General features: G+C 29.6%; 3 protein-coding genes across 8 annotated transcripts in view; 2 read left to right on the top strand and 1 right to left on the bottom strand.

The window, feature by feature from the left end:
- The first annotated feature begins 605 nt into the window (after positions 1 to 605).
- On the top strand, positions 606 to 1916 carry LOC134829393 (programmed cell death protein 2). Its single transcript, XM_063842445.1, has 2 exons — positions 606 to 795; positions 852 to 1916. The coding sequence occupies exons 1-2, from the start codon at positions 680 to 682 to the stop codon at positions 1798 to 1800; spliced, it is 1065 nt and encodes a 354-aa protein (XP_063698515.1). The 5' UTR covers positions 606 to 679; the 3' UTR covers positions 1801 to 1916.
- On the bottom strand, positions 1855 to 3421 carry LOC134829394 (probable 3-hydroxyisobutyrate dehydrogenase, mitochondrial). 3 transcript variants are annotated; one of them, XM_063842446.1, is made up of 4 exons: positions 3306 to 3421; positions 3056 to 3248; positions 2606 to 2822; positions 1855 to 2549 (listed from the first exon to the last, which is right to left on the bottom strand). In XM_063842446.1, the coding sequence occupies exons 2-4, from the start codon at positions 3218 to 3220 to the stop codon at positions 1948 to 1950; spliced, it is 984 nt and encodes a 327-aa protein (XP_063698516.1). In that variant the 5' UTR covers positions 3221 to 3248; positions 3306 to 3421; the 3' UTR covers positions 1855 to 1947. The 3 variants fall into 3 exon arrangements, with proteins under 3 accessions (XP_063698516.1, XP_063698517.1, XP_063698518.1); XM_063842447.1 differs by having other exon boundaries at positions 3056 to 3245; positions 3306 to 3400; XM_063842448.1 differs by lacking the exon at positions 3306 to 3421 and having other exon boundaries at positions 3056 to 3259.
- A 2400-nt stretch (positions 3422 to 5821) lies between these two features.
- The window catches only part of LOC134832781 (glucose transporter type 1), a 33200-nt gene continuing 13136 nt past the window's right edge, over positions 5822 to 25885 (top strand). The window contains exons 1-8 of one of the 4 annotated variants that reach the window (XM_063846933.1): positions 13120 to 13255; positions 14805 to 15400; positions 18783 to 18932; positions 20326 to 20400; positions 20475 to 20591; positions 20656 to 20836; positions 25254 to 25419; positions 25484 to 25621. In XM_063846933.1, coding sequence (XP_063703003.1) covers positions 18800 to 18932; positions 20326 to 20400; positions 20475 to 20591; positions 20656 to 20836; positions 25254 to 25419; positions 25484 to 25621 — 810 coding nt within the window. In that variant the 5' untranslated portion in view covers positions 13120 to 13255; positions 14805 to 15400; positions 18783 to 18799. Of the gene's footprint in view, positions 5919 to 13119; positions 13256 to 14804; positions 15401 to 18782; positions 18933 to 20325; positions 20401 to 20474; positions 20592 to 20655; positions 20837 to 22441; positions 22504 to 25253; positions 25420 to 25483; positions 25622 to 25885 lie in introns of those variants that run through there. The other 3 variants (XM_063846934.1, XM_063846935.1, XM_063846936.1) reach the window with 3 other exon arrangements.

Here is a 25885-nt window from a genome sequence, read left to right as displayed (position 1 = left end):
AAAGGCTCAAAATTTTTTTAGAGGTATTCAAAAAAAAAAAATAACGAACGAACATCGAGAAATTTTTCAAAAAATGTTAACTCGATTAGGGCGATTCAATGTTTGTTAAAAATTTTGTCTTTTTGGTAAAATTTTTATTTTTTTTTAATTTTTTCTTAAAATGTAAAAAGTCGCAATAGGATTTTTTTCTTTTTAATTTAAATTTTTTTTTTTTGAAAATCTAAAAAATTTTTTTTTGTATTTTTTTTTCGAAATTTTCATCTTATTTGACTTAATAGATGAGTACTTGTCAAATAATAAACTTTAAAAATTTATTAAATATTTTAACAAAATTTAGAAATTTTTTTAATTTAGGAATTTTTGAATTTGATTTCGAAACTTTTTTTTTAAATTTTTTGTTATTTTTATCTTAATTTCAAAAATTGCTGAGTATTTTGCTGAATTTTTTTAAAAATTTTATTTTTTTTTTTTTTGAAAAATTTATTTTTTTAAAAATTTTAAAATTATTGAAATAAAAAAAATAATAATAATAAATTTTTAGGGTGCAAAAAATAATTTCAAAAATTGCAAAGGCCTATTGTTGACAATGTTTTCGAGATCGACTTTTAAAACGTGGGTCGTATGAATGAATCGACAAAAATAAAACAGTCGCATTTTCATTCGCATTTAATCAAAGAAAATGGTCGAGACAGCAATTGATTTGGGCTTCGTGGAGGATTGTGAGCCTTGGTTACTCACAAATAAATTCTTCCCAAGCAAAGTTGGAGGAAAACCTGCATGGCTTGACTTGAAAAAGTAAGAAAATTACGTCTTTTCAACTTCTTTTACTCACGAAATTCTATTTTTTTTAGTATTCCAAAGCCCAAAGACCTCGAATGCCCTCGTTGCAAAGAACCAATGGTATTTTTGTGTCAACTTTACGCCTCAAGCGACAAAGAACACTGCTTCCATCGCACAGTTTATGTCTTCATTTGCCGCAACGGAGCTTGTTACCAACCGAATGATGCTTCAACTGTTCGTGTCTTCCGCAATCAACTTCCTCTAAAGAACGATTTTTACTCGGAAACGCCTCCCGATGAGAACGAAGAATCAGAAGCTGTTGAATCTCCGGTCAAACTTTGTCGCATTTGTGGATGTTCAGCATTTGCGTGTTGCTCAAAGTGCAAAAAAGAATTTTATTGCAACGTTTCGCATCAAAAAGCCGATTGGAAAGCACGACACCGACAAGAATGCATGGAAGGAAAAAAAGTTGAAAATTTCCAAAACGAGATTTTGTTCCCCGAATTCGAGCTGGTTATCGAATCGGAGATTTTAGAGGAGAAAAAGAAGGAAACTCCCGAAGAAGCGGAGGCACGAAGACTTGCAGAATACGAAAATTTAGTGAAAAACGGGCAAGTTCAGACAATGGGCGATGTTCCTGCAGCAGAAATGGAAAAATATGTCGGCGAAACGGAAGAAGATAAAGTTTTTGCAGCATTTCGGGAACGAATATCACAAAATAAGGAACAAGTAGTGCGATACGATCGAGGAGGAAAACCTTTATGGATAACGGGCGACTTGCAATTAGCTCCTGAGGATGTCCCAAAATGCGAAAATTGCAACGAAACGAGGGATTTTGAGTTTCAAATCATGCCCCAACTTTTGAACAATCTCAAAAGAGAGGAGCTCGATTGGGGAGTCATTGCTGTTTTTACTTGTTCGAAGGATTGCGACATTGGGGAACGTTATGTGAAGGAATTCGCGTATAAACAAGACATTGTGAAGGATGACGAAGGCGAAAAGGAAAATATCGACGAATAAAATGTTGAAAAATTAATTTTTTTCTTCTTTTTAGGTCAATTTGAATGCTTCAAAATTACGTATCGAGGGTTTATTCAAAAAAATTCCGGATAAAAATCTTATAAAAAATGCATTGAAGGTCACTGTAGTGCAAAAAATGGCGAATTTTTAGTTCTTATCGTTCTTCATGAAGTCATAAATGACGCCGAAATCCTTATCAGCTAATCCCTTTGCGCACAACGTACGATAAACTTGATGTGCGAGCGATCCAAGGGCAATTGGAGTATTTGAGCTGACAGCGCAGTTGCTTGCCAAGCCAAGATCTTTCGTGATGAGTCCTGTAGAAAAGCCGCCAGCGTAATTATTGTTCGCGGGAGAGTTGGGACACAAATTTGGCACGGGCGAATACACTTCAGAAGCCCATGAACGTCCTGTACTCGAGTTAACGATATCAGCAAAGGTCTTCGGATCCAATCCCAAACGAATTGCCAAGTTCATTGTTTCAGCAAGACCTACCATGGAGATAGCCAACATCATGTTATTTGCGAGTTTAGCAGCTTGACCCATTCCGTAGTCGCCGCAATGCGTAATTTTGCCTCCCATATCTTGCAAAACGTCTTTAACTTGATTGAATTCTTCGACTTTGCCGCCAACCATGAAGGTTAAGGTGCCGTTAATAGCTCCGGGTACTCCTCCGCTGACAGGGGCATCGACAAATTTGTATCCGCGTTCGTTGATGAGCTTTTGTACGTCTTGAGCTGCTTCAGGTCCTGTGAAAAAAAATTTTTTTTAACAAATTTTGATGAAAAATCGTCAAATTTCTTACCAATCGTCGACGAATCAACGAACATTGTGTGTTTTGGGGCACTTCCATCGACCATTTCTTTGTAGCAATCCTTCACGATGTTTCCATTTGGCAACATTGTGAACACGAAATCGCTGTTCTTTGCCAAATCCTTTGTATCTGTGTAAACTTTTGCGCCGCCAGCTTTCAAACCGTCAGCAGCTTTCGGCGAGACATCGTACACGTGTAATTGATGACCCTGAAAATCGTCAAAAAATAAAAAAAAATGCCGGTTACTTGTTGCTTTTCTACGCATTTCTAACACAAACAAACAGAAATTTGTTACGTAATCGCGCAAAAGTTCCGTTTATCTAGAAGGCCACGCTCAAAATCATCCCATAAGCTGATAAGATACACGCACACACTCAACTGTCCTTGAAATTTCGATTTCATTCATCAAAAGTTGCTGACGTGACGCAATTTTGTCTTTACCTTTTTCATTAAATTGCTTGCCATCGGAGCTCCCATTTGTCCCAAGCCGATGAAACCGATGTTTTTGCCCTTTTGGGTGCTCATGGAGCGCGTCATGACCAACATTTCGCCGCATTTTGCGAATTGCTTCACGCCCTGACTTTGGATCAACACACGCATTGCCATGTTTACTGAGATAGTTTTCTGTACGCTGCTGAAAAGAAACTAAAATTATGAAATTTATTCAAGAATCAAAGTTTTTTTCACGTACGTTTGACACGAAAGACACCAAAATACTAAACAATGTATGAGGAGCGACGAATTCTATATATTAATAAAATAATTAAGTAATGTACCTATATACGATTGTAGAAACTGGTTCACTATGCCGCCGACAAGTTATTTAATTTTATTTATATTTTGTGTTTACAGAGAGACGTAGAGTGTGCGGGAATAAAAGGTAAGAGAACTCAAAGCGAAACTGTTGATAAGGCGATTTTTTGCTCAAACTACTTACTTTTTTACAGTGAAACCTCCGTTTTTGATGCTTGAAGCTCTCTTTGGCGAGAGAAAATTTTAATGTTCAAGTCAGATGTACAAGATTTTGATGTTACAGTTGATTTTTTGGCTTTAACGAACTATTTTGGGTCTAATAGAAAACTTAACGAAGATTTTTTATTGTGAAAATTAACTTAACGAAAAAAATATATTAGAAAAATCAACTTAACGAAAGAATTTTCGTATAAAAATTAACTTACCGAAACATTTTTCGAAAAAAATGAACTTATCGAACAAATTTTGATATAAAAAAAAACTTAACGAAGACTTTTTGTCTAAAAATTTACTTAACGAAAGATTTTTTTTGATAAAAAACTAACTTAACGAAAGAGTTTTGATCTTAAAATCAATTTAACGATTTTTACCGCATTTCGAAGAAAAAATGCGGTATTAAACTCGACTTGTCGTGTGTGTGTGTGTGTGTGTGTGTGTGTGTGTGTGTCAGTGTGTGTGTGTGTCAGTGTGTGTGTGTGTTCCGGTGTGCCCCAAAATTTTTTTTTGTAATTCTTAGTTATTTGAGGACCCTGAAGGTCTGTGGGCAGTCCCTTGGGTTGAGAGGTGTATGGAAATGTGAAAGAGTCATGAGGAGTACGAAAATGTGAAGTGAGGAGTACAAAATTGTTAAAATGTAACATCGAAATGCGGTATAGTATGTCGTTCTTTAGACGACTACTTCTCTATTTTTTTTTTTTGGATTAAACATAAACTGAAAAACAAAATTTAAACTGAAAATAAATTAAACTTCAAAGAATTGAGACAAATTTCAACTTAACGAAACATTTTGATCTAAAATTTTTATAAAACATAACTTAACGAAAAAAAAATAATTTTAAAAAAAGAAAAATATATTTGAGTGAACTTAACGAAGACATTTTTGTTAAAAAAAAACTAACTTAACGAAAAAATTTTGAAATGTTTATAAATTTGATAATTTTTTGTTTAAAAGTGCACTTAACGAAAAAGAAAAAAAAATAATGTAAAAATTTATTTTAACGAAAGTATTTTGAATTCAATATTTTTGCAATATTTTTGTTAATTTTTAATAAAAATCAAAATTAAAAAAAATAAAAATTAACTTAACGAAAAAGTTTAAAGTGAAAATTCAACTTAACGAACAAATTTCGAATTAAAATTAATAAACTTAACGAACAATTTTTTTAACTGAAAGTGAACTTTAAGGACAAGCTTTTGTCTTAAAATGAAAAAATTGATCAAATTTTGAAGTGAAATTTGAACTTAACGAAAATCAAAATTTAACGAAAAATTCAAAATATAACCAGAATTCTCCCCCATCTCAAACAGATGGAAACGCATTGCTTTTTACTCATCACGTACCATGAAAAGCTCGTATTTGACATTTGTCAAGCAATTGCGCATGCTTTTCCGATTGTTACCGAACAGCTGCCAAAAATTTCCTCCGTACACAAAATTTACTCAATTTTCTCTCGCACTCCCGTACACACGTTCGAACAAAAAGGATCCACAAACAGCTCGCAAAGTTCGTTCTACGTGTAAATCATATTAAAAACAAGGCATTCATATTGATTCGCGAAAAATTACGACACGTACGACACACGCATGGGAAAATCTCCCTTCCACACAAATTCGCATACACCAACAACGACGACGACGACGAGCAAGGAGCGAAAGTTTTCAAAGCAGCAGCAGCAAAACTTTTTGTAAAGAGCCCGTTTCTGTACTTTTCTGTTAAGGGCGGTTCCGCAGACAAGAGACTCGCATAGTGAAGAGACGTGAGTGTTTTTAGGTGCACCTAAATAGTTAGTGGCTGCAAAAAAAAAAGAAATAGGAGAAGAAGAAGCAGAAAAAAGAGGAAAAATTAATTTATTCCGCAAAATAACGACGGAGAAAATATCAGGAATACCCCGAAAATTGTGTAATTTGCTGAAAAACGCACAAATCGACGAAAAAAGAGAAAAATCCAAATTGGGTCAAAAATTGTGTTGTAAAAGGAAACTTTTTTCTTTCTTTTTCTCTGCGTGGAATATCGAAGGCTCTTGTCGAAGTAAACGCCAAAAATTTCGCGAAAAAGCCTAAAAAAGGGAGTGAACGGAGAAAAAAGCAGCTCAGTGACACGAAAAATGTGCAAAATTCAATAAAAATCACTCTCGTACTGAAAAAAAAAGCAAAAAAGGCAAAAATTCTGTGTTACATCAACTAACAAACACAAAAAATAAAGTAAGAAAAAAAAAGTGAAAAAAATTAAAAAATAAAGGAAAATGCATTTATGATACATTCCGTGAGTGGTCCTCAGACAAGTTAAATTTTCGTCACGTCAAGTCATCGTTGTCGTCGTCGCGGAACGAAAGTAAGTCCCTTGTTGCAAAAAAAAATTCAATGAATGGCTCGTGTGTGAGTTTGCTCTACCTACAAAAAAAAAAAGAAAAAAAATTAAAAAAATAAATGAAAAATGTTACGAGTGGTAATTTATGTATTATTTTTCCTCAACAAAATGAGAACCCATCTATATGTCAGACTTGTCAAGAAAATTGCATAAGAAAAGTGTCAAGGAAAATTAAACTCTTACAATGCATAAAAGTGAGTGTAGAGGCAGCACAGACACACACAAGGCGCAGCAGCGCATAAATAACACACAAAAGGACTCCTTTTCAACATTATTCGCCATTCAGGTTATTCATCAATTCGATGATTTTTTTTGTGTTGAATTGCTCTCCGAGCCGTCTCCGAAATGTCTACGAAAGACGTTTGATTAATATAATATCAAAAATACACACATACACACACGAGCGACGCAAGGCACAAGAAAAGGTAGAATAAGAAGCAATTTGTCCATATATTAAAAGCACTTGTCAATATATTTAATTTCTTTGTTGTCGTTCGGTGCCTGTGCTTGTGCCTCTGTGTGTGTTTGAATGGCAGAGAAAAGTGAAGTGTTGTAGGGAGAGACGAGACAAGCAGCGTATGGAATGCTCGAACAAAGAAAGTTGGGTTTTGTAAGACGTACCTCGCAGAAAATGTTATGGGAAATTGCTTTTTCGGTGCACGTGAAAGACCAGGCGGAGGCATTTCTTCGTGAATTTCGAATTTGGTCACTTAAAATTTTCTTCTTGAGACCTAAAATTATAAAAATTTGTATGAAAATTGAGTTTTGACGAGAAAAATTTTTTTTTCATGGAACAAAATTTTTACCTTTTAGTCTTAAATTCTCAATTTTCATGCATTTATGAGACATTTGATCCATAGAGGCATATAAAATTTTGTGAATTAACATTACAAAAGGATCAAATTTGTAATTTTTGGATCTCGAATGAATGAATTTCATCTTCAATTGTTGAAAAAATCATCAATATCGGCTCAAAAATTCTTCAAATGATCTAAAATAACAAAAAATTGAATTAAAATTGATTTTTGAAGAATTAAAAACATATGCAAAAAATATATTTTATACCTTTTAGACACAAAAAAAGCTTAAATACTTCCTTAAATCCTTGTTGAGTAAAAATGAATATTCTCTAAAGCGAAATTTTTCACATCGAGAGTCATCGTTTTTCTTAAATAAGACATTTTAAAAATTTTTTGAACTTCTACTTGATGAATTTCATCCTTTCTGATTTAAAAATTCTTCATACTGACCTAAAATATAGAAAATTTATTTAAAATTTAATTTTAATTTAGAAGAAAATTATTTTGAAAAATAATTTTTTTACCTTCACAGACACGCCAAATGTCTCGAATCCAAATTTTTTCTCCGATCATGCGACACTTGACCCATCACGAAACGTCATTTACCGTAAAAACACCCAAATATCCATGAAAAAAGCACGTCATCATCACTCTCCGTTGCGTTGTGCCACACAAAAAGGACAAACCTTTTCATTTATTTCACATTTTTTTTTTGCATTTCATTTGGCTTGATACGAGATCCCGTTGCGTTCTCGAGTGTATGTGGTCTAAAAATGAGTGTCGCGCACATCAAACTCTCCATCGTGTATTGTTGTCCTGCTGAACAATGACAATCACAAAGTAAACCAAGGCTAGTTCAGATTCATTTACTACATACTACTGTTTGCGTGGCATGGCATGACACAACAACGCAGTTTGACACTTTTTTCCAACTGCTAAATAAATAATGAAGCAGGGAGTTGCGTTCAGTTCGCATGCAAAGTGAAAAATTAATACGAGTCTGGAGTCTCGATCCTTGATTGACGTCGATTTTGTTCCCGCAGGAAGGCGTGCCCATGATTTATTGCCCGCAATGGAGACGTCGGGCTCGAAACTTAATTCAATTTAATTTTAATAAAAAGTTCAAATGCACGCAACTAAAAACTGTCTGTCTGAAACAAAAAAAAACGGAAAAAAATAAACAAATAAAATAAAATATGAGAGATTGTAAATATTACAAGAGCAGCAACTCCGCAAATGTATATGCAATACTAATTAAACACAAGATGAAACTCGGGATAAAATAAATTAAAATAAACAAGGGAACGGAGATAAAATGATTACACACAAAAAATCTAGCTAGAAAATGGATGTTAGTGTAACCAACATGAATTTCAATTACTTTTTTGTACCCTTTTTCGTGTCGCTTGTGCGAAAAGTCATTCAAATTGTTCACTTTTGATGAGCAACAGTACTTGTGCAAAATTAAAATTCGTGCAAATGTTGATTTTTTCCATCATCTCAATTCCTCAAGAGCACTAATTATGTATTTTTTGCATGAAAATTAGTCTAAAGATTTACCTGAAATGACATTTTTATGCATTAAGGCCGCTCCAAATGAAAATCAAAAATAAAGTCCGATGCCCCATTTTAAAAGTCGAAAATCTAATGGGGAAAAATTAAAAAAAAAGTTGAAAATTTTATGAAAAATTACGATTTTTTTGTGTATTTTTTTAAAAAAATTTTCAAAAAAAAAAAAAAATTTTAATTTAAATATTTACTATTTTTGTTTTAAGAATCATATTTAAAATTAATTTTCTTCTAAATAAAAAAAAAATTATTTATTTAAAAATTTTTTTTAATGGAAATATTTTCAAAAAAAATTTTTTTTAAATTAATACCTAATCATTATTAAATTTAATTAAAAATAAAAAAATATATTAAAATAAATTATATTAAAAATTTGCATAAAATTACTCAAAAAAAAAATTTCAAAATTTTTTGATAATTATATTTCTATAAAAATTTTAATTTTTGAATTTTTTTATTTAAAAAAATAATTCTTTTTAAAAATTAAAATAAAAAAAATATTTATCAACGATCAAAAATTGTTTAAATTTGTTATTTTGTATGAAAAATAGTATTTCAAAAACAATTTTATTTTTTTTTCAAAATTTTTGGACTTTTTTTTATTTTAATTTTGAACGGTTAAAATAGAGAAATAAATGTTGAAAAAAAATCAACTTACTCGCATTTTTCGTCAAAACGACATTTTCTCGTCATGTCTCCCTGAATGCCTCTGCGAAAACACATTAAAATGTCGAAAAATGGAATGTACATAAATAAATAAATAATAAAAGAGGAGTACTTTCTATTCTCTGCGTCGTGTATTACGAAAATCCATTTGCGTTTTGCCGAGAAAAAGAGTAATAAATGCCTACATGTTTTTAACTTTATTATGATGATTATTATTTCATATTTTACGTATTTGCCTTTCGTGTAAAGTGCGGAGACTCGTAAAACTGGAGCGAATCTTATTTATGGATAAAAGCAGTGATATTTACTCAAAATATTTTAAGGGACTTGTAATTTAAATTTCACTCGACGACAACTTTTGTTACTGTGTAATTGCGTCCCGAAGCGTCGTTACTCGTCGTTGTCGTAAGTAAGATGTTTTGAAGGATAAACGAAACGAGATTATATATTAATAACATACTTGAACAAATTTAACAATGCGAAAAGTAGCTCAAGAGTGAATAACGGAAAGTTTCTCTATTCGGATCCTACCTTTACACAACACGTTTGAATATTGGCTAAATATTTTAAAGTTTCATAAACCGACGCCGAGTGGTTTATTTATTCAGTAACAACAAGCAACAAAGCAACAATCTCGAAACGAGAAAATTTTCTTTAGATCTCTTCTCGTTTCTTGTGGCTTGTCTTGCTCAAACTCGAACGATATATGTATGGGGAAGAAAAAAGAGAGGAGGAAAATTAACATTAAATATTTCAAGTTGAGCTTCTTTGATGGACTTTTCTTCGACTTTTGTGTATCTTGTGAGGTTTTCTTTGAATATTTGTCGGAAAAGTCAATTATTTTTTGTGAAAAGAAAGTTTGTTGGCTGAAAAGTTAATCGAGTGTGGGGAATCTTGACCAGTTTTGAGTCTTTGTTCATAGTCAAAGAGAAAGTTCTTAATCACTTTAGCCAGAGTTTCTCAAACAGATATTGTTTCTGAATGGATTCTAATCGTTCGTTTGATATCATATTGATAAGATTTTCAGTTCAAAAATTTTCAAAGTGTTTTTTCGGATGTAATTGTGCTGAAATTTCAATTTTTATGCTTGGTTTGGATTAATTAAAATGTTTTTTTCAGTTTGAAAGTTAATTCTAACCTTCTGAAAGTAAAAAAAAGATTAAAATATGATTCTTAAGAAATAAATGAATGTCTTACCAAATCTTATTAAAAGCCCAGAAGACGTTTCTTTTGCTCGTCATTCTTCTTAAAGACTGTCAGGTACAATTTTCTTCCATTGAAGTTGTCTCCTTTACAAATCACACGTCGCCTCCATCGTCATGCCTGCAAAGAATCATGTCAGTTCAGTTAATTAATAAAACTTGTCTGTTCAATTAAAGTGCACTGCGAGAGAACATCATGCAAAAATGCTGCACCGAACAAAGACAAGACAACGACACACACAAAAGAATTAATGAAAAGAACAACAACAAAAATAAATACGGGTAATGGAAAAATTCGAAGGAAAAAGCTATTTTATAAAAAAATTGCAAGGTTTTTATCTGTTATATAGTTTCCCTCGTTTCGTTTTCATTCATTTGGAATCCTTTTTTGTTTCCTCTTTCGCATTTTTGTTGCTCATATGAAACATGGCACGACATGCATTAATGATCATTTATGTGCTTTACGTTTTTTTTCTTTCTTTGCATTTTTCATGTGCACCGTGTACGATGCGAAAATTTTTCTTTGACGGCGCATAATTGGCCTTAAAGAATCGCAGTAATGGGCAATTACAGCTGCGATGCAAAAGGAAACAATTATCATCATACAATCATTATATTACGTATTTCTTCCTTTTTAATTGTTATCACACATAGCATCGAGTTTTGCGAGAATTGTTTGGTCATTAACGGAAAACACTTTCTCTTTATTTAACTTTTTTTTCCGTGTTTCCATTGATTGCTTCGAAACAATGATTTTTTTTCGCACAAATAATGAACGAGTCTCAATAGAATGCTATTTTTAGTCGTTGTCCTTTCAATTTCATTTCATTTTCTCACCATTTGTGTCCTTTGTTTGTTTATTTCTATCGAATGAGGGAAAAGGAAACATTTTTCCTCAAGTCATGTTCTAACCGCATCTCGTCCTTTTGTCACCTCCATCCATTTGTCCTACTTTCTTTCGTCGCACACGTACGTTGAAAAGGGGCTTCTTGTGTCTTCGCTCTTCAATTATCTTATGCCCGAGATGAAGATGAGGCGAACCATATTCATTTCCATTTAATGTCTTCTTTATTCCATGTTAATTGCGTGTGTGTGTGTGTTCTTGTGTCGGTTACAAAATTTACGGCGGGTTTCCATTCCTCCGCTCATGTAAAAATAATTAATTTTGTTTGTTTAGTAACCACGATGATGGAGATTAAAAAGTTTTCTTTTTTTTTCAAGCTTGCTGAATAGTGAATGGTCAACAAATGCTTTCAAAAGGGCATTTTTTTACGGTACAACGTCTTTCTTATAAATTTTTATGCTTGGTTTGAATTAATTGAAAATTCTTTGAAAAGTTTCTGTCGATTTAATGTCAATTCGCGGCATTTTTTGACATTTCTTGTCATCCATATGTCAAATTCGACATTTTTCCCGCTCATTAATTGTCTTTAACCGATGCACTTAAGATAATTTCACGTAAATCTTAATTTTGGTGAAACCACAGATACACAAATAAATACTTCTCAACTCGATTACATTTTAATCAAATTTCGCATGAATTAGTACGAAATTATTTTGATATTGATTTTAGGTAAGTTACATGCTCAAAATAGGCATAGAAGGTATCCAATATCATTATTATAAGAAGTTTTCCTCCATTTCACGATTCGCATGCATGGAGGAAAGAAATGTTGATTTAATTACGTTTTAATTGAGATTTATTGCAGGCAAAGGGATAGATGGATGTAACTTACGGAACAAAACTTTGCCAATCGAAGTTAATAACAGGACATCTCCATTCCCTTTTTGCATGATTTTACTTCCTGTGTAATTTCCTGCGTTCCTGTTTATGATTTCTTCGCTGCCCGGGATGAATTGTGTTTGTGGTCGATTGTTAATTAAATGAAAATTTACTCGTAATTACGTTCGGTCACAAATGTAATCAAAATGCATCCTCTTTCTGTGTGTGTTTTGGTCTCTCTCTCTCAACGCCGCCGCCGCCACGTTCAGTGAAATTTGATTTCCGAGGGAATCAGTTTCTCAACTAATTTCACATGCAAAATCCTATTAATTATTTTCAATGCAATTGGGGACAAATATTGAGTTGTTCCTTTTGCGTCGTCGTCTTGCGGCGGCGATATTTTTGGCAACCAACATTGCAAAGAAGGACATTTATGCAATTTTATCCCCAAAAATTTTATAGTTTTCCACACACACACAGCAACTTTTTTTTACAACACCATCCGAGAGTTCCGTTGTGCTGAAAATTCGTTTTGAATAATTTATCTCGTTGGACCTCTTCTTTTATTTTATATATTTATATAAATTGTTATTATTTCAACGTTCTTCGTGTGTACCCTTTTACTGCCTGATGCTGCTTGTTTTTTTTTTTTTTGGCGATGATGTGAACGAATTTCATTAAAATGGATGGTGACTTTTGCAAATTTGATGAGATGCGAGCGACAAAAGGTTCACGGAAAAGGTGAAATTTGTTTCAAGGTGACACGAAAATTTGTCATTTTTTTCTCTGTGAAGTACAGATAAAGTCGATACGTGCATGAAAATTTTTTTTCTCATCTATCAAAACTCCAAGATATTTTTTTTTATGCAAACTGAAATCAATTGAAGCCATAAATTAATGACGAGTTAAAAAATTCCATTGATCATTTTTTTTTGCATTCTATTAGAAGGCAAAACGAGTTTGATGACGATTTTATTGAATGTGTATTTTTTTTTTACCTGAAACAGGTAATTAGCATTCAATAGAGTTGCTACGACTCTCTTGTTGACTCTCTCAAGTTGACTTGCTGTATGGAAATTTTGTGTTTTGATGCGAGAGAGAGTGTCGATCAACAACATATGATCGTTCCGTTGCTGCTTATCTCCTCTTCAGCTTTACAAAGAGGCATAACAAGTTTTATTTTGCTACGTTGTAGTGTTGGTAAAGTAGTTTCGTATGTTCGAACGAGACACGTTCAATATTTTTGTTTATTATTATTTTCATTCTGGCGTTAAAAGTCGCATTTATCGTGATCAATTTTGCGTGAAGACCAACTTTTAGCATTGAATTCCACAGATAAAAGTGAGTTTATAGAAGTTCAGTTTAAAAATTGTGAATTGTGCTATAATGACAATAATATCCGTGTAACGTGCATTCCAAGTGCTGATGACGACGATAAGAATCCCGGCATTTACTGCTCCGTAATTAACACACTTTTGAAACTCGCGCGAGCAATCAAGCCGTAAAGTAAATCGTTGTTGTTTCTATTTTCATTTTCTGATAAAAATCGTGAAATTATTGTCCCTTTTGTGAGCATGCAAGGCGAGACTTATCGCCTTATCTCTCGTCTATCTACACGTGATTTTTATGGATTTTTTGTAAACTGTACTGTACCCTTAGCTTTTTTTTATTTTTATTGTGTGTTGTATTTTGTTAGCATATTAGAGAGAAGTGTCTTTTATTATTATTTACAAATCATTTAGATAGTTACACTAATGATAGTGTTCCTGAAGAAACAATTAATCACAGTGAATTGTTTGTTTGCGGAACTGACTTTTGATTTTCGTGTTTTTTGCCGCACGGGATTTCGAAACGAGGTTGGAGGGTGTGAAGAAATCGATTTGGCATTCAATTAACTGAAGGTTTTTTGAGTTTTGAAGAGGTAAATTTAGAGTTGAAAGTTTTAGAAAGCCTTGTTCATTAGTAATTTCGTTTCTTTATCAAGCATTTTCTTCATTCGAGTCTTGAAAAAGACTTTTTTCAGTAATTTCGTTTCTTTATCCAGCATTTTCTTCATTCGAGTCTTGAAAAAGACTTAAGTTTGTAATTTCGTTTCTTTATCCAGCATTCTCTTCATTCGAGTCTTAAAAAAGACTTTCTCAGTATGTAGTTTAAAGCAAAATTTCTCATCTATCAAAACTCCAAGATATTTCATCCAATATCCTAAAAAAATTCAAAAACATTAAAATCAATTATAAGTTTGTTAACAAAACTCTTCAAGTTACTTACAACGTCTCTATCTTATCTCCTGTGACAAGAAGCTCAACTCGTCAAAAACGTGTGAATTTTGAACCCTTCAACAGCTCTAATCTGCTAAAAAGTGGATTACCAACTGGTCACTCGAAAATTTTGAGCCATCTGCCTTTCATTAACAGCGACGAGTGGATTAAAAGCATAAATGGGTATTAGAAAGTTTTGCCGTCATCAACGAGAAAAAAAAATTCATAAAAAAGTACTTCTCTTCATTCCATATCGTGATGAGTTAAAAACTTTCCCGCAAAACATCTGAAGAACAAGATAATTTCCCGAATAGACATCCGTGTTGTGTGATGAGTGTCGTTGAGCAAAAGTGTGTCATTATTATCCCGAAAAACTTTTTAATGTCTCTTGTGGTTTTCTCGGGCGGTGTGCACTTTTTTTTTTTGATAAATTTTCGCATTAAAATATAATCTTGTCTGTCATTAACTTGAAAAATTTTCCGAATGCTGTGTCATGAATACGTAATTGCTGCCTCGTCGTTCGTCTCCAAAAAAAAAAGCCTGAAAAGAAAAAACTTTTATATTAATTTATTTTTAGAAAATTTTCTTATCTCTTATTTATACTTATTTTTTTGTTGTTTGTTTATTTGCAGCTTGAAAAATATATATAAATTTTTTTGCATCATTCATCTCTCTATCGCTCGTTCGTGCGCTGAACAAGCACACAATCATCATCATCATTGCCACTTCCATCGTCAGTAAGAATAATAAGACTTCGACGTCGTCTAAAAAAAAATCATAAAAAAAAGTTTCGTGGAAAGAGGAGAGGAAGACAACGAAGAAAAAATTGGCTCTGCAAAAAAAAATAAGAAAAAATATTAAAAAAGTTAATAAATAATAATAAAATTCAGTGAAAAAGTGAACAAAAAAATTTATATTAAAAAGTGATAAAAAAAATAAAACGTTAAGTGATTGAAAAAAAAGTAAATATCAACTTAGAAAAAAAAATTGGAACTGCATCCTCTTTTTCACAATTTCATAAATGCTTGAATCATCAAAAAATTCGTTAATTATTTGTTAATTCACAAAACAAAAAAAAAAACGAATTAATAATTTTCCAGGTTAATTGGATTATTATTATTGAATATATCAGCTGTGCTTTGTGTACAGAAATTGAATCGGCAATTAAGCACAACCACTAATTTATAGTTTGTTTATTTGATTGGAAATGGCTTGCCTTAAGCTACAGGTATGCAAATTTTTATTTCTTTTTATTTTTTATATCACACATTGTCACAAAACACCTTTCAACTCTTCATACACGAACGAAAATTTCAATTTTTTCAGGTTTCAGATTTTTTTTTTTTTTTAAAAGAAATGAAAAAAATTACCTTTTGAAATGTTCCTTGTTGAAAAGTTAGATATTTTTTCAAGCCAAAATTAAAATTTAGCCATCCTTTAGAAAAAAATTTAATTTGAAAATTTGTCAAAAAATTTGTTAAGAGTTTAAAGTTTTTAAAAAAAATTAAAATATTTTAAATATTTAAATTAAATTTAAATTAAATTAAATTTTTAATTTAAATTTAAATTAAATTTAATTAATTAATTTTTAAATAAATAATTAAATAAATAATAATAAATAATTTTAAATAATTAAATTTAATTAACTAAAATTATTAAATTAAATTAAATTTAAATTAAAAATTGAATTAATAATTTAAATTTTAAATTTAATTTTAATATTTATTATTTAAATATTTTTTTTTAATTTTTAAAAATAAAATTTTTCTTACCTTTCAAAATTAATGTTGGCTTAAAATTAAATTTTTCTAAAGTATATTTGTGAAATTTTCATTTCATGCGTGAAAAAGTGTCAAAAAAGAGCTTTTTAATCCAATTTCAGCTTTCAGTAACACTTCTCCTGAAACCCTAAACCAATCAGATTTGCCGTCAGTTGTGATTGACGCTTGAAATCCAACACTTTTGCCTCGGCACGACACAAAATGACGGCAAAAACTCCGAAAAAGGGACACTAATCCTTTTAATGAGGCATGCAAAATTTTGATCTAAAACAAATAACGTTGCAATTTTCCGTGCGATTGTACGTCGTGCATTGGCACACAGTCAAAATCAACTAAACATGCATTTTACTCGTGTGAGAAAAGGCAACAACGAAAAAAAAAATACTGCATCGTTTATGCAGCAGACACACTTTTGACGTGCTTTTGTTATGCAAACAAAGAGTGCCGAAGCAAAAGAGAAGTGTAAAAATATCCTTTTGTCTTGCTGTCCTTTTTTCGACGAACGAGAGAGAAGTGACATAAACATGCATCAATAACGAGCAGTGTCACTTTCTTGGATATGATGATGATGATGATGTTGATACGTTGATAAGAGAGCATTAACAAATTATTTCGGTGCTCACTTGGAAAATTTTTCGAAAATGAAGTAGAAAGCTCTTAAAAATAATCATCAATCATCATTTCAGTGTCGAAAAAATTTTTAAACTTCCCCCTATTTTTAAGACGGCTTTGACTTTTTTTTGACAAATTAATTCGTCTTGTCAATTCTGATTCAATTATTAACAAAATAAAAACTAATTCCCCGATTTTTTGCATACATCTCGCCCACGATCGTAGCATAATATGACAAAAATGGTATTATTTTTATTGTGATTTGGACAAATTCCAATATAATAAATAAATGACAAGCCACAAACTGTCTAAAAATTGATCGGTGACTCTTTTTTTTGCATTTCACGAGCAAAAAAACTCTTCAATTACGTTCAATATTATCATGACAAATAAGTGTCACACAAATTTTTTCCTCGAATATTTTTCACCTGTTAAATTCTGTGCAGCATGAGGGACATGCAGAACAAAAAAAAGGGGAAAATGTGACATAATATTAAATAATCATAAAATAAATATATATAAAAAATGTCGCGGTGACAAGTAGGAGACAATGTGTCTGTTTTGTTTGTTTGTCACAGGTTGCAGTGATGTCTCTTTCTCGTTGGAAGCCGATTTGAAATGTAAAATATGAGGCATTTTTTGTCGAGATTTGATATTTGAAGAGATTTTTTTGCTGAATTTTGCTTGAAAACGACGAGAAATATTCATGAAACATGCCAATGACTCAATTTTTGTAAAATTTTCGCTCGTTCGATTGTTTTGAAGGCACGTTTTGCTGATTTTTTTTCAATATCTTTATTACAATCTGCTATATTGAAGTTTTTAGTACAAAATATTCGTAATGTACCTAAAAATATAAGAAAAAAAAATTGAGATTTGAATAAAAAAAAAAAAACTTACCACAAAAAATTTAAATTTTTTTTCCATTAAACTCCAAATTCATTTTAAAAAAAATCTCCAAAATTACACTTCATAAATGTTAAAGCGCCATCTATGGTTAGAAATTTTCTAAATTAAAAAAAAAATTAAAATTTTATGAAAAAAATATCTCGCAAAGTTCAAATAATTTTTTAAAAAACTAAAAATTTTTCAAAAATAAAATTTTTTAAAAGTGAAATTTTTCATAAATTAAAAAAAAATTGATAAAAAAGAAAAAATTTTTCAGAAAAATTCATTTAAAATTTAAATCTGTTAAAAAAAAGCGCCATCAAAAATTATGGTTTATCTATCCTTAAAATTTTCATAAATTAAAAAAAATTGATAAAAAATAATTTTTTTTTAAATAAATGAAAAACATCTCAAACAAAAATTAAAAATTTAGAAAAAATGTAAAATTCACTCACAAAATCTCATCGCGTAACAATTTCTCAGATAACCTAAAAATATAAGAAAAATCTGAAAATATTAAGATTTGAATCAGAAAAAAAATTTACCACAAAAGTGACAACTTCCTCAAAATCCAATCAATCTCTTAATTGCATCACGATTTCCCGTCCTTTTATTCCCTCCGACATTCAATTCAATATTAATGGAAAAAAATGAAGCGACCTCTGACACGCCATCGCATCTAAATTGATCCCTTGAGACATTGGTCATAAATCTATTTTTAGAATTTTGTCCTCCTCGCCAAGTAATAACAATAGAGACGCGCTCCGATCGCTCGTGGTAATCAATGATATGATATATTTCTCATGATTTTTTTCCTGCGTGACTGTTTATGAACCGAAATCTAAGTTGATTATACAAAACAAATAAAATGAGCAAGCAAACATGAGGAAAAAAGGCACAATGTGTGAGAATTGTTCGCAAAAAAAAGGAAAGAAAGAGAAGAAGAAGTTGCGTCACAATACACGAAGGGCGATAACGTCTTTAGTACCATCATTAACCATTTGATTAATGTGCTCGTCGTCGTCGTCGTCGTCGTAGCTTCAAGTACATATTTTTTCCGTGATTGCGAGTGTTGGTTGTTTGTTGTGTGACATCTGCAGGAAAAATTCCACTTATTAGGACATTTTTTTCGTTTTTTTACTACTATCATGAGGCAACTTGTCATGTTTTGTACAACATTTCGCACACACACACACAAACACAATCTAATAAAATATGTCGTAAAAATAAAAAAAGAAAGCAGCAAGCAAAGGAAATAACAATCAAGAAGTACTTACTTTATCTTTTTCTTCTTTTCTCTCTCTGTTTTCGTTCGCGTGCACACAAAAGGCCGCCGTTTGCATGTTATGGCGGCAAATGGCAAGCCGATGATCTCGTCACCTCCGTCTTCCATCTCAAACGGCCCCGAGCCACAATTGCCGCCTCTACCTCCGCCATTACGTTCGACGCAAGTTCTACAACCGCTATCAGTGTTTCCAGGTTAGTCAGCTTTTTTGCACCTTTTCTCATCATCATCGCCGCCGCCTGCCAAAGCACATCAGATGATCAGATTAATAAATATATCGCTAACCTACATTCAGTTGTTGTAGAAAATCTTCCTTTTTTTCCGTTGTATTTATTTTTGCGCATGCCTTGATTTTATTATGTTATTTTTTTTTGTACTATTTTTATTATTATTATTAAAGTACATCAGCAGCAGCAACAACGAAGCCCGTAGACAAACAGAAGAAATTTTTCTTTTTAAAGCTCTTTTGTTGTTGTTCGTCGTGTTGTAAAAATATTTGTAACTCGTATGTAGATTTTGTAGATCAAATCGTACATATCTCGGAGCTCGTTACTTCGAAAGAAGGGGGAAACTTTTTTCTTCTTCTTCTTCGTTTTCCACGAATGTCTATACTATCATGTTACTTTATTTGCGATTTCTGACATCTTGAATGCTCAATGGAATCTGTATTGAAAGGAAAAAAAAGCGCTTAGAAGCAGAAATTCATGGAAAAAGTTTAAAAAGCGAAAAAATATTTACCTTACGGAGTAAAAATTTATGCAGCAAAGATCGTAAATCAAAGTTGTTTTAGTTGTAAGTTCTTAAAGTTGAACTGAGATTTTGTGAAAAATTTGTTTTTCAATGAATTTTAATTTTGTACTTCGACTTTTTGAACTTTCACGAAATTAAAATGGTTTTTTAATGAACTCGTTTATTAATAAATTCTTCACAATTAGTCTTTTAGATATGAAAACGCCATCTATTGTCAAAAGTTTCCTAAATTTAGAAAAAAATGATAAAAAATTAAAATTTTCTTTAAAAAATTGATGTTAAAGCGAAATTAAAAGTCAAAACATTTTATAAATTTTTTTTAATCAAAAAAATTTAAAAGTATAAAAATTTTTCAAAAAAAAAAAATTATTTTAAGATTAAATTAAATTCAATGATTAATTTTTTAGTAAAATTTTAAATAAAAAGAATTCAAAATTTAAAAGATTGAAATTGTTAAAACGCCCTCTATGGTCAAAAAAATTTATAATTTAAAAAAAATAAAAATTTCATAATTTAAAAAAAAATTCAAATTTTGCTAAAGAAAAAAATTAAGATTTAAATTAAAGGCGCCATATACTAAAATATAAATCTTAAAGTTTAAAATTTAAAAAAACATTAAAAAATTTTTAAAGATTTTAAAAAAATTCATAAAAATTTTAAAGCGCCATCTATGGTAAAAAATTTCATTAATTCAGAAAAAAATAAAAAAAAGTAAAGTTTTCTCACAAAATCTCATCGCGTAACAACTTCTCGGGATTTAAACTTTTTTGTACATTGTGTTAAAATGTTATTCTACTCAAATCGTGAAAAAAAAAGTTTCCAAACCAATCATTACAGGATTCGCGGAACACACGACGACAACTTATGATTTTGTTTTTATAATTTTCAGTTGTTTTTTTTTTGTAATTCAATGTAAGTGCCTTTAATTGCATGTTACTGATTTCATGAAAATTTTTTTTAACCAATTTTTTTAATTTTTCATACAGCAACAAATTTGAGTGAGTCTGGTACATACGATTATGTATTTAGGGGCCCGCTTGATACACAGCCCCTATCGTCAACGCTCAAGCTGACCTCTCCGCCAATAAGACTTCGCCCAGATGGTAAGTTGAAATTTTTTTTATTAATTTTCCCTTGATTAATTGATAAATCTGTGCAAAAAAAAAGATGCAAACCATAAAAATAATGTAGATGATAGTAATGGGTCACGACGTTCACTTACGGGATTCAAAAGACCACGCTACCTAGTAGACGGTTCATCGCGCGAACGTAAACGAGAGGATAGGGAAAGACGACGTGAGAAATTTAACGTGGATGATGAAGCTACACTGCGATCGTTGCTTCTTGAGTAAGTCGATTTCGTCGATTTTTTTTTAATAATTTTTTTCTTTTTTTTTATTTTTTCCGGAAATTTGAAGATTTAATTTCATTCACTCGTCCCATGTCTCAAATTCATCATTAACGTTCATGTAGTTGAAGCACCTTCGCCGTCCTCGAATCTTTTTTACTTAATTATTAATTTAGACAGTATCTGTCTTTTGTTCCTCTGTTTTCTTTAGTATACCAAAAAAACTTACGAAACACTTTACTTGTGAATAGAAACACCTCATTTACACAAAAAAAAAGATATTAAATCATCCTCATCATCATTCATTTTAAGTTTCTTCCTTCCTTAGACAAAATTCCTATAAAATCATTTCATGCTTCGTTTAAACAAAATAATTAGTTTCTAGTTATTTGTTGTGTAAAATGTGTATTTATACAATCAAACAAAGTTATTAAACAAAAAAAGTTACGTTTGTCTTTGTTATCAAAAGAAATTTCCTCTCTGCTTCTATATTTCTTTCTATTTTTTAGAGAATGATAATTTTATTTTAATAATGATGATAAAAAAAAAAGTTAAACAAAGTTTTTAAATACAAACAAATGATAACTTTTGATAAAGTTTCGTCGTCGTCTTGATTGTCGTACTAAAAATTAGTCAAAATTAACGAAAAATTTGAGTTTAAGTAAAGGATTTCCCACATTTTGTACAAATAAATACAATTGCATGAGTTACTTTGCATCCAAAAAAAACAAAAAAAAATAGTTATTGATGTTTCCTTGTTAATAATTCCTTTTTCCAATTTATTTCTAACAAAATTTATTTTTTTTTAAATCATTGGCATTGTTTGACTGAAACGTTATTTTATCAATTTTTTATTAAAAAAAACCTTTCAGTCATCAATTATCATTATTTTTAATTAATTTCAAAAAGTTAAATAATTATTATTAATTAAACAAACGAAAAAATATACTTTATGTATACTTAAACACAACTTTTTAATTTTTTTCTATCATATCAAAGCAAAAAAAAAATTTTTAAGAAAGAAATGGAGGAACAAAAGTCTATAGTTTCATTTTTTCAACATTTTTTTAGGTATAGATGATTCTTGAGACTTTTTTGAATTAATTAATAAAATTTTTTATGTATATAACTTCCCAACATTTTCCCTTTTTTCATTCGAACATCATTAGAAATAGCAAATCATCATCATATATATTTTTTTCTTTCCCTCTTTTTATTATAGATTTTGTTAAAATCACGCGAAAATAAAAAAAAAAACATTAAATACAAACAAAAAAAGTGAAATTTTTACCCTTGTAGACAATAAATGATCAAAGTTTTCCAAAAAAAAACGAACAAATATTGAACAATACCTAAGAAGGAATCAATAAATCATATTAAAATACAGAAAAGTGATATTCGAAAAAAAAAAATTAACATCAAGGAATTGATTGAAAAACAAAAACAAAAAAAGATATCGTGAAATAAATATTTATTGAATAAAAAAATTCCATAAGGAGATATCGATATCAACTTTCACATTTTTTTCATTGTCTCAATTTCTAAGTTGTTCTAATTAAATAAAAGCAAAATTGAATTTTCGTAAATTGAGAACCCAAGAAAAAAAACAAAGAAATCAAAATGATGTACGAGTACGAATACGAAACTATGACTCCTCCTCCGCCAGGGTAAAGTTACTTGCTATCTTTAATGTAGATTTGTTACTTTTTATTATTTATTTATTATACACAAATTTTTTTCTTATTTTTTTTAATAATATTTATTATTATTATTCAAAAAAAATTTATAAAAAAATTACAACATTATTTTTCAAAAAAATTAAAAAATAAAAGAATGATCCAGTAATGATGGTGAAAATTTGGCAAATTTGACGTATTTTTTTATTTGCAAATTATTCGTAAAATTTAAATTTTATTATTTGGCTTTTTATGTACTTATTCAAAATTATTATAAAAAATTAAGTTTAATACATATTATTATTATAAAAAAAATATTATATCTTGTGTAATTGTTGTCTAAAATTGTTTCCGTGTAAAGTTAAGTTTAAAAAAAAAAGTTAGAATATTAATGAAATGTAGACAAAATTTAATGTTTAAATGTAACGCGAAATGATTTCTATCAAAATTTTTAATATTTTTGCTTGGTTTGGATTAATTGGATTAATGTACAGTGAAAATTCTATCATAGGGCACAAAAAAAATTTTTTAATGAAAATTTGTAAACAAATTATTATTTTAAAAATATTATTATTCAATATAATATTTTATATTATAATATCTTAATATAATATATAATATTATATTATATTATAATTATATTATATTATATATTATATATATATATTATAATATTTTATATAATATTTAAATTATTATTCAATATTTTATCAAAAATTTTTAAAACGAAAGAAATATTTTTAAAAAATTTCAAAATTATGAATTTATTGAAATTTTTAATTGTTTAGAGTTTTCTTCCTATATCATAATATTTTTGACAATTTTGAACATTATTCTATTGAAAATACATAGTTAAAATAAACCCGAAACCTCAGATTTTAATTGAAATTTCATAGAAAATCACATGATAGAATTTTCACTGTATTTTTTTAAATAAAAATTATACAAAAAAACTTACTTAATGTTAGAATTTTGGTAGAAATCATGCAAAAACATCCTCCATCCTCGCAGAAAGTCTCCGTAAATGACCAAAAACCCGAAAGTTAACACCTCTAATCTGCTAATTTCCTTTTTTCGCACATTCTTTCTGTTATTCATTCTCTTTTTCTCATGCCTCTTTCATTATATTATGTTATTATTACATAGTTATACAACTATAAATATTTCCGTTTTGTGTCTCACCGCCATCAACGCGACGACCTTCTGTGCAAAGAAAGACCCTTTAAGGAAATACAAACATGTTATGCCATTAAATCTAGCGTGTCAAATATTGTCATATTATAATAACTTTTGCAATTTTCGGTTGATCATCCGCCAAAAAGTAAAAGAAATTCAATAAAAACATGACACAGTAGCGAGTTATCGGGCGAAAAATGATTAAATATATGGAAAAAAAAGTAAATATCATCATGTCATAATGTTTCACACACACAGAACGGGGAAAATGGAGTGTAAATAGGGTGTCAAGTCAAGTCAGGGGCTAGCTAGCGTGTTTACTTATTTACTTTCAAAATTTAACCATAAAGTGCTGGGAGGTGAAAATCAATTTACACACGAAAAAAAAATAATAATAACGTTAATGTGTTACATCATGATGTGTTTTGTTCGCGGTAAATGTGTTTTTTGCGTTTAGAATTTTTTTTTCTTCGATAATGAATAATAATCATAATCGCTTAGCGAGACACGTGTGTCTTGGAAACTGTGTCATGTCTTCGAAATTAATTAAAATTTATAATTAATTGAAACATTGTTTGATTGATTTTCCGAGCAACTAAATTTATGTTAGATTCACGCATGTGTTTCTCCTCCCTCTGCTCTTGTTCTTCTTCATCAGATGTTAATATTAATAATTTTATTTTTTTTTGTTGGGAAACGCTTTATTTTTTTGCATGTGTTGTTATTGTCGTCGTTTTTGCGTTTTGTTATAGAAAGAGCAACATTTCATTTTCATCATCATTACAAGTCATTCGTCATTTTACAAAACTCTGACATACCAAAAATTTTCACACGCGTGGCTGTAATTAATTCGGAGTCAACAAAAGCAAGTACAGCAGCCATGTTACACATTTTTACAAAAAAAAAATTATTATTATTATAATTGATACATACACACACGAAAAAAAAATTTTTTTTTTTTTTGAAACATATTTTATGATTTTTATCGTGTGTCTTTTATGTTTCACTTTTTGTGTTGAAATTTTAATTTAATTTTTATTGAAGGGTTATAATGAAAAATTTTGAGAGAATAAGGAACGTTAATGAATTTTTATGTGAAAGAAAAAAAATATTTTTTTTATCTTAACAAAAAATTAATTAAAAATAAAAATATAATTAATTAAAATTTAAAATAATTTTTTTAAGAATTTTTTTAAAGTAAGTAAAAAATAATTAATTCAAAATAAAAAAAAATTAATTAAAATTTTATTTACCGAAAAAAAATTTTTATTAAAAAAATAAATTTTAATTAATTAATTAAGTTATTTATTTTAATTAAATTAAATTATTTCTTATAAAAAAAAATAATTTTTTATTATTGAAAAAAAAAAAATAAATTAATTAAATTAAATTAATAAAAATAATTTTAAAATAATAAATTTTAATTTAAAATAATTTTTATTAAAATTCCTTAAAATTAAATAACATTCCTTGTTCATCTCACAAAAAAAAATAATAAAAAAAATTTCTAACATAATTTTTTTTCTTTTTAAAATTTTTTTTTTCAACAAAAAATAATTTTTTAGGCTACAAAAGCAAGTAAGTGTGATGAGCATGAATCTATCATCCAAACTCGATGATCTCCAGCGGAGCGATCGTCATCTGGAGACAACAGTTGCCTTGTGCGAAATTCGCACACAGTTGCAAGAGTTGACAAAATCCGTGGAAAGTTGTCAGAGTGAGGTGTCTGAGGTAAGTTTTCTCCTTCATTCATACAAAATTAAAAAAAAAATTAATAAAAAATTATGTTTTGTAGGTAAAACGTGACATGGTAGCAATTAAACATGAATTAGACACAGTGCAACAAGTAAAAGAAGAAATTGAAGAATTGCGCGAATATGTGGATCGATTGGAAGAACACACACAAAGACGGAAATTACGTTTACTTGAACAAGTAAATAAATTCTCTCTTTCTGTTTTGCCGTTTTTTTTTCCGTTGTTTCATGAAAGTTTACTTTTTTCTTTATTGGGTTTCACATATTTCGAATATAACAAAATATGCAAAAAAAAACCTGAAGACGAAGAAAAAAAGCTAAATACTGTTGCTTTTCCATACTATAAATATATTTATGTGTATATTTCACCCTTTTATTTATTTTTTGTAATTCTTTGTAGGTTTGCATGCTAATGTCACATTATTCCACGAACACACGAACCG

Source organism: Culicoides brevitarsis, chromosome 2 (genome assembly GCF_036172545.1).
Source record: "Culicoides brevitarsis isolate CSIRO-B50_1 chromosome 2, AGI_CSIRO_Cbre_v1, whole genome shotgun sequence".
Classification (NCBI taxonomy): Eukaryota; Metazoa; Arthropoda; class Insecta; order Diptera; family Ceratopogonidae; genus Culicoides; species Culicoides brevitarsis.
This window is presented reverse-complemented; position numbering and strand designations above follow the sequence as displayed.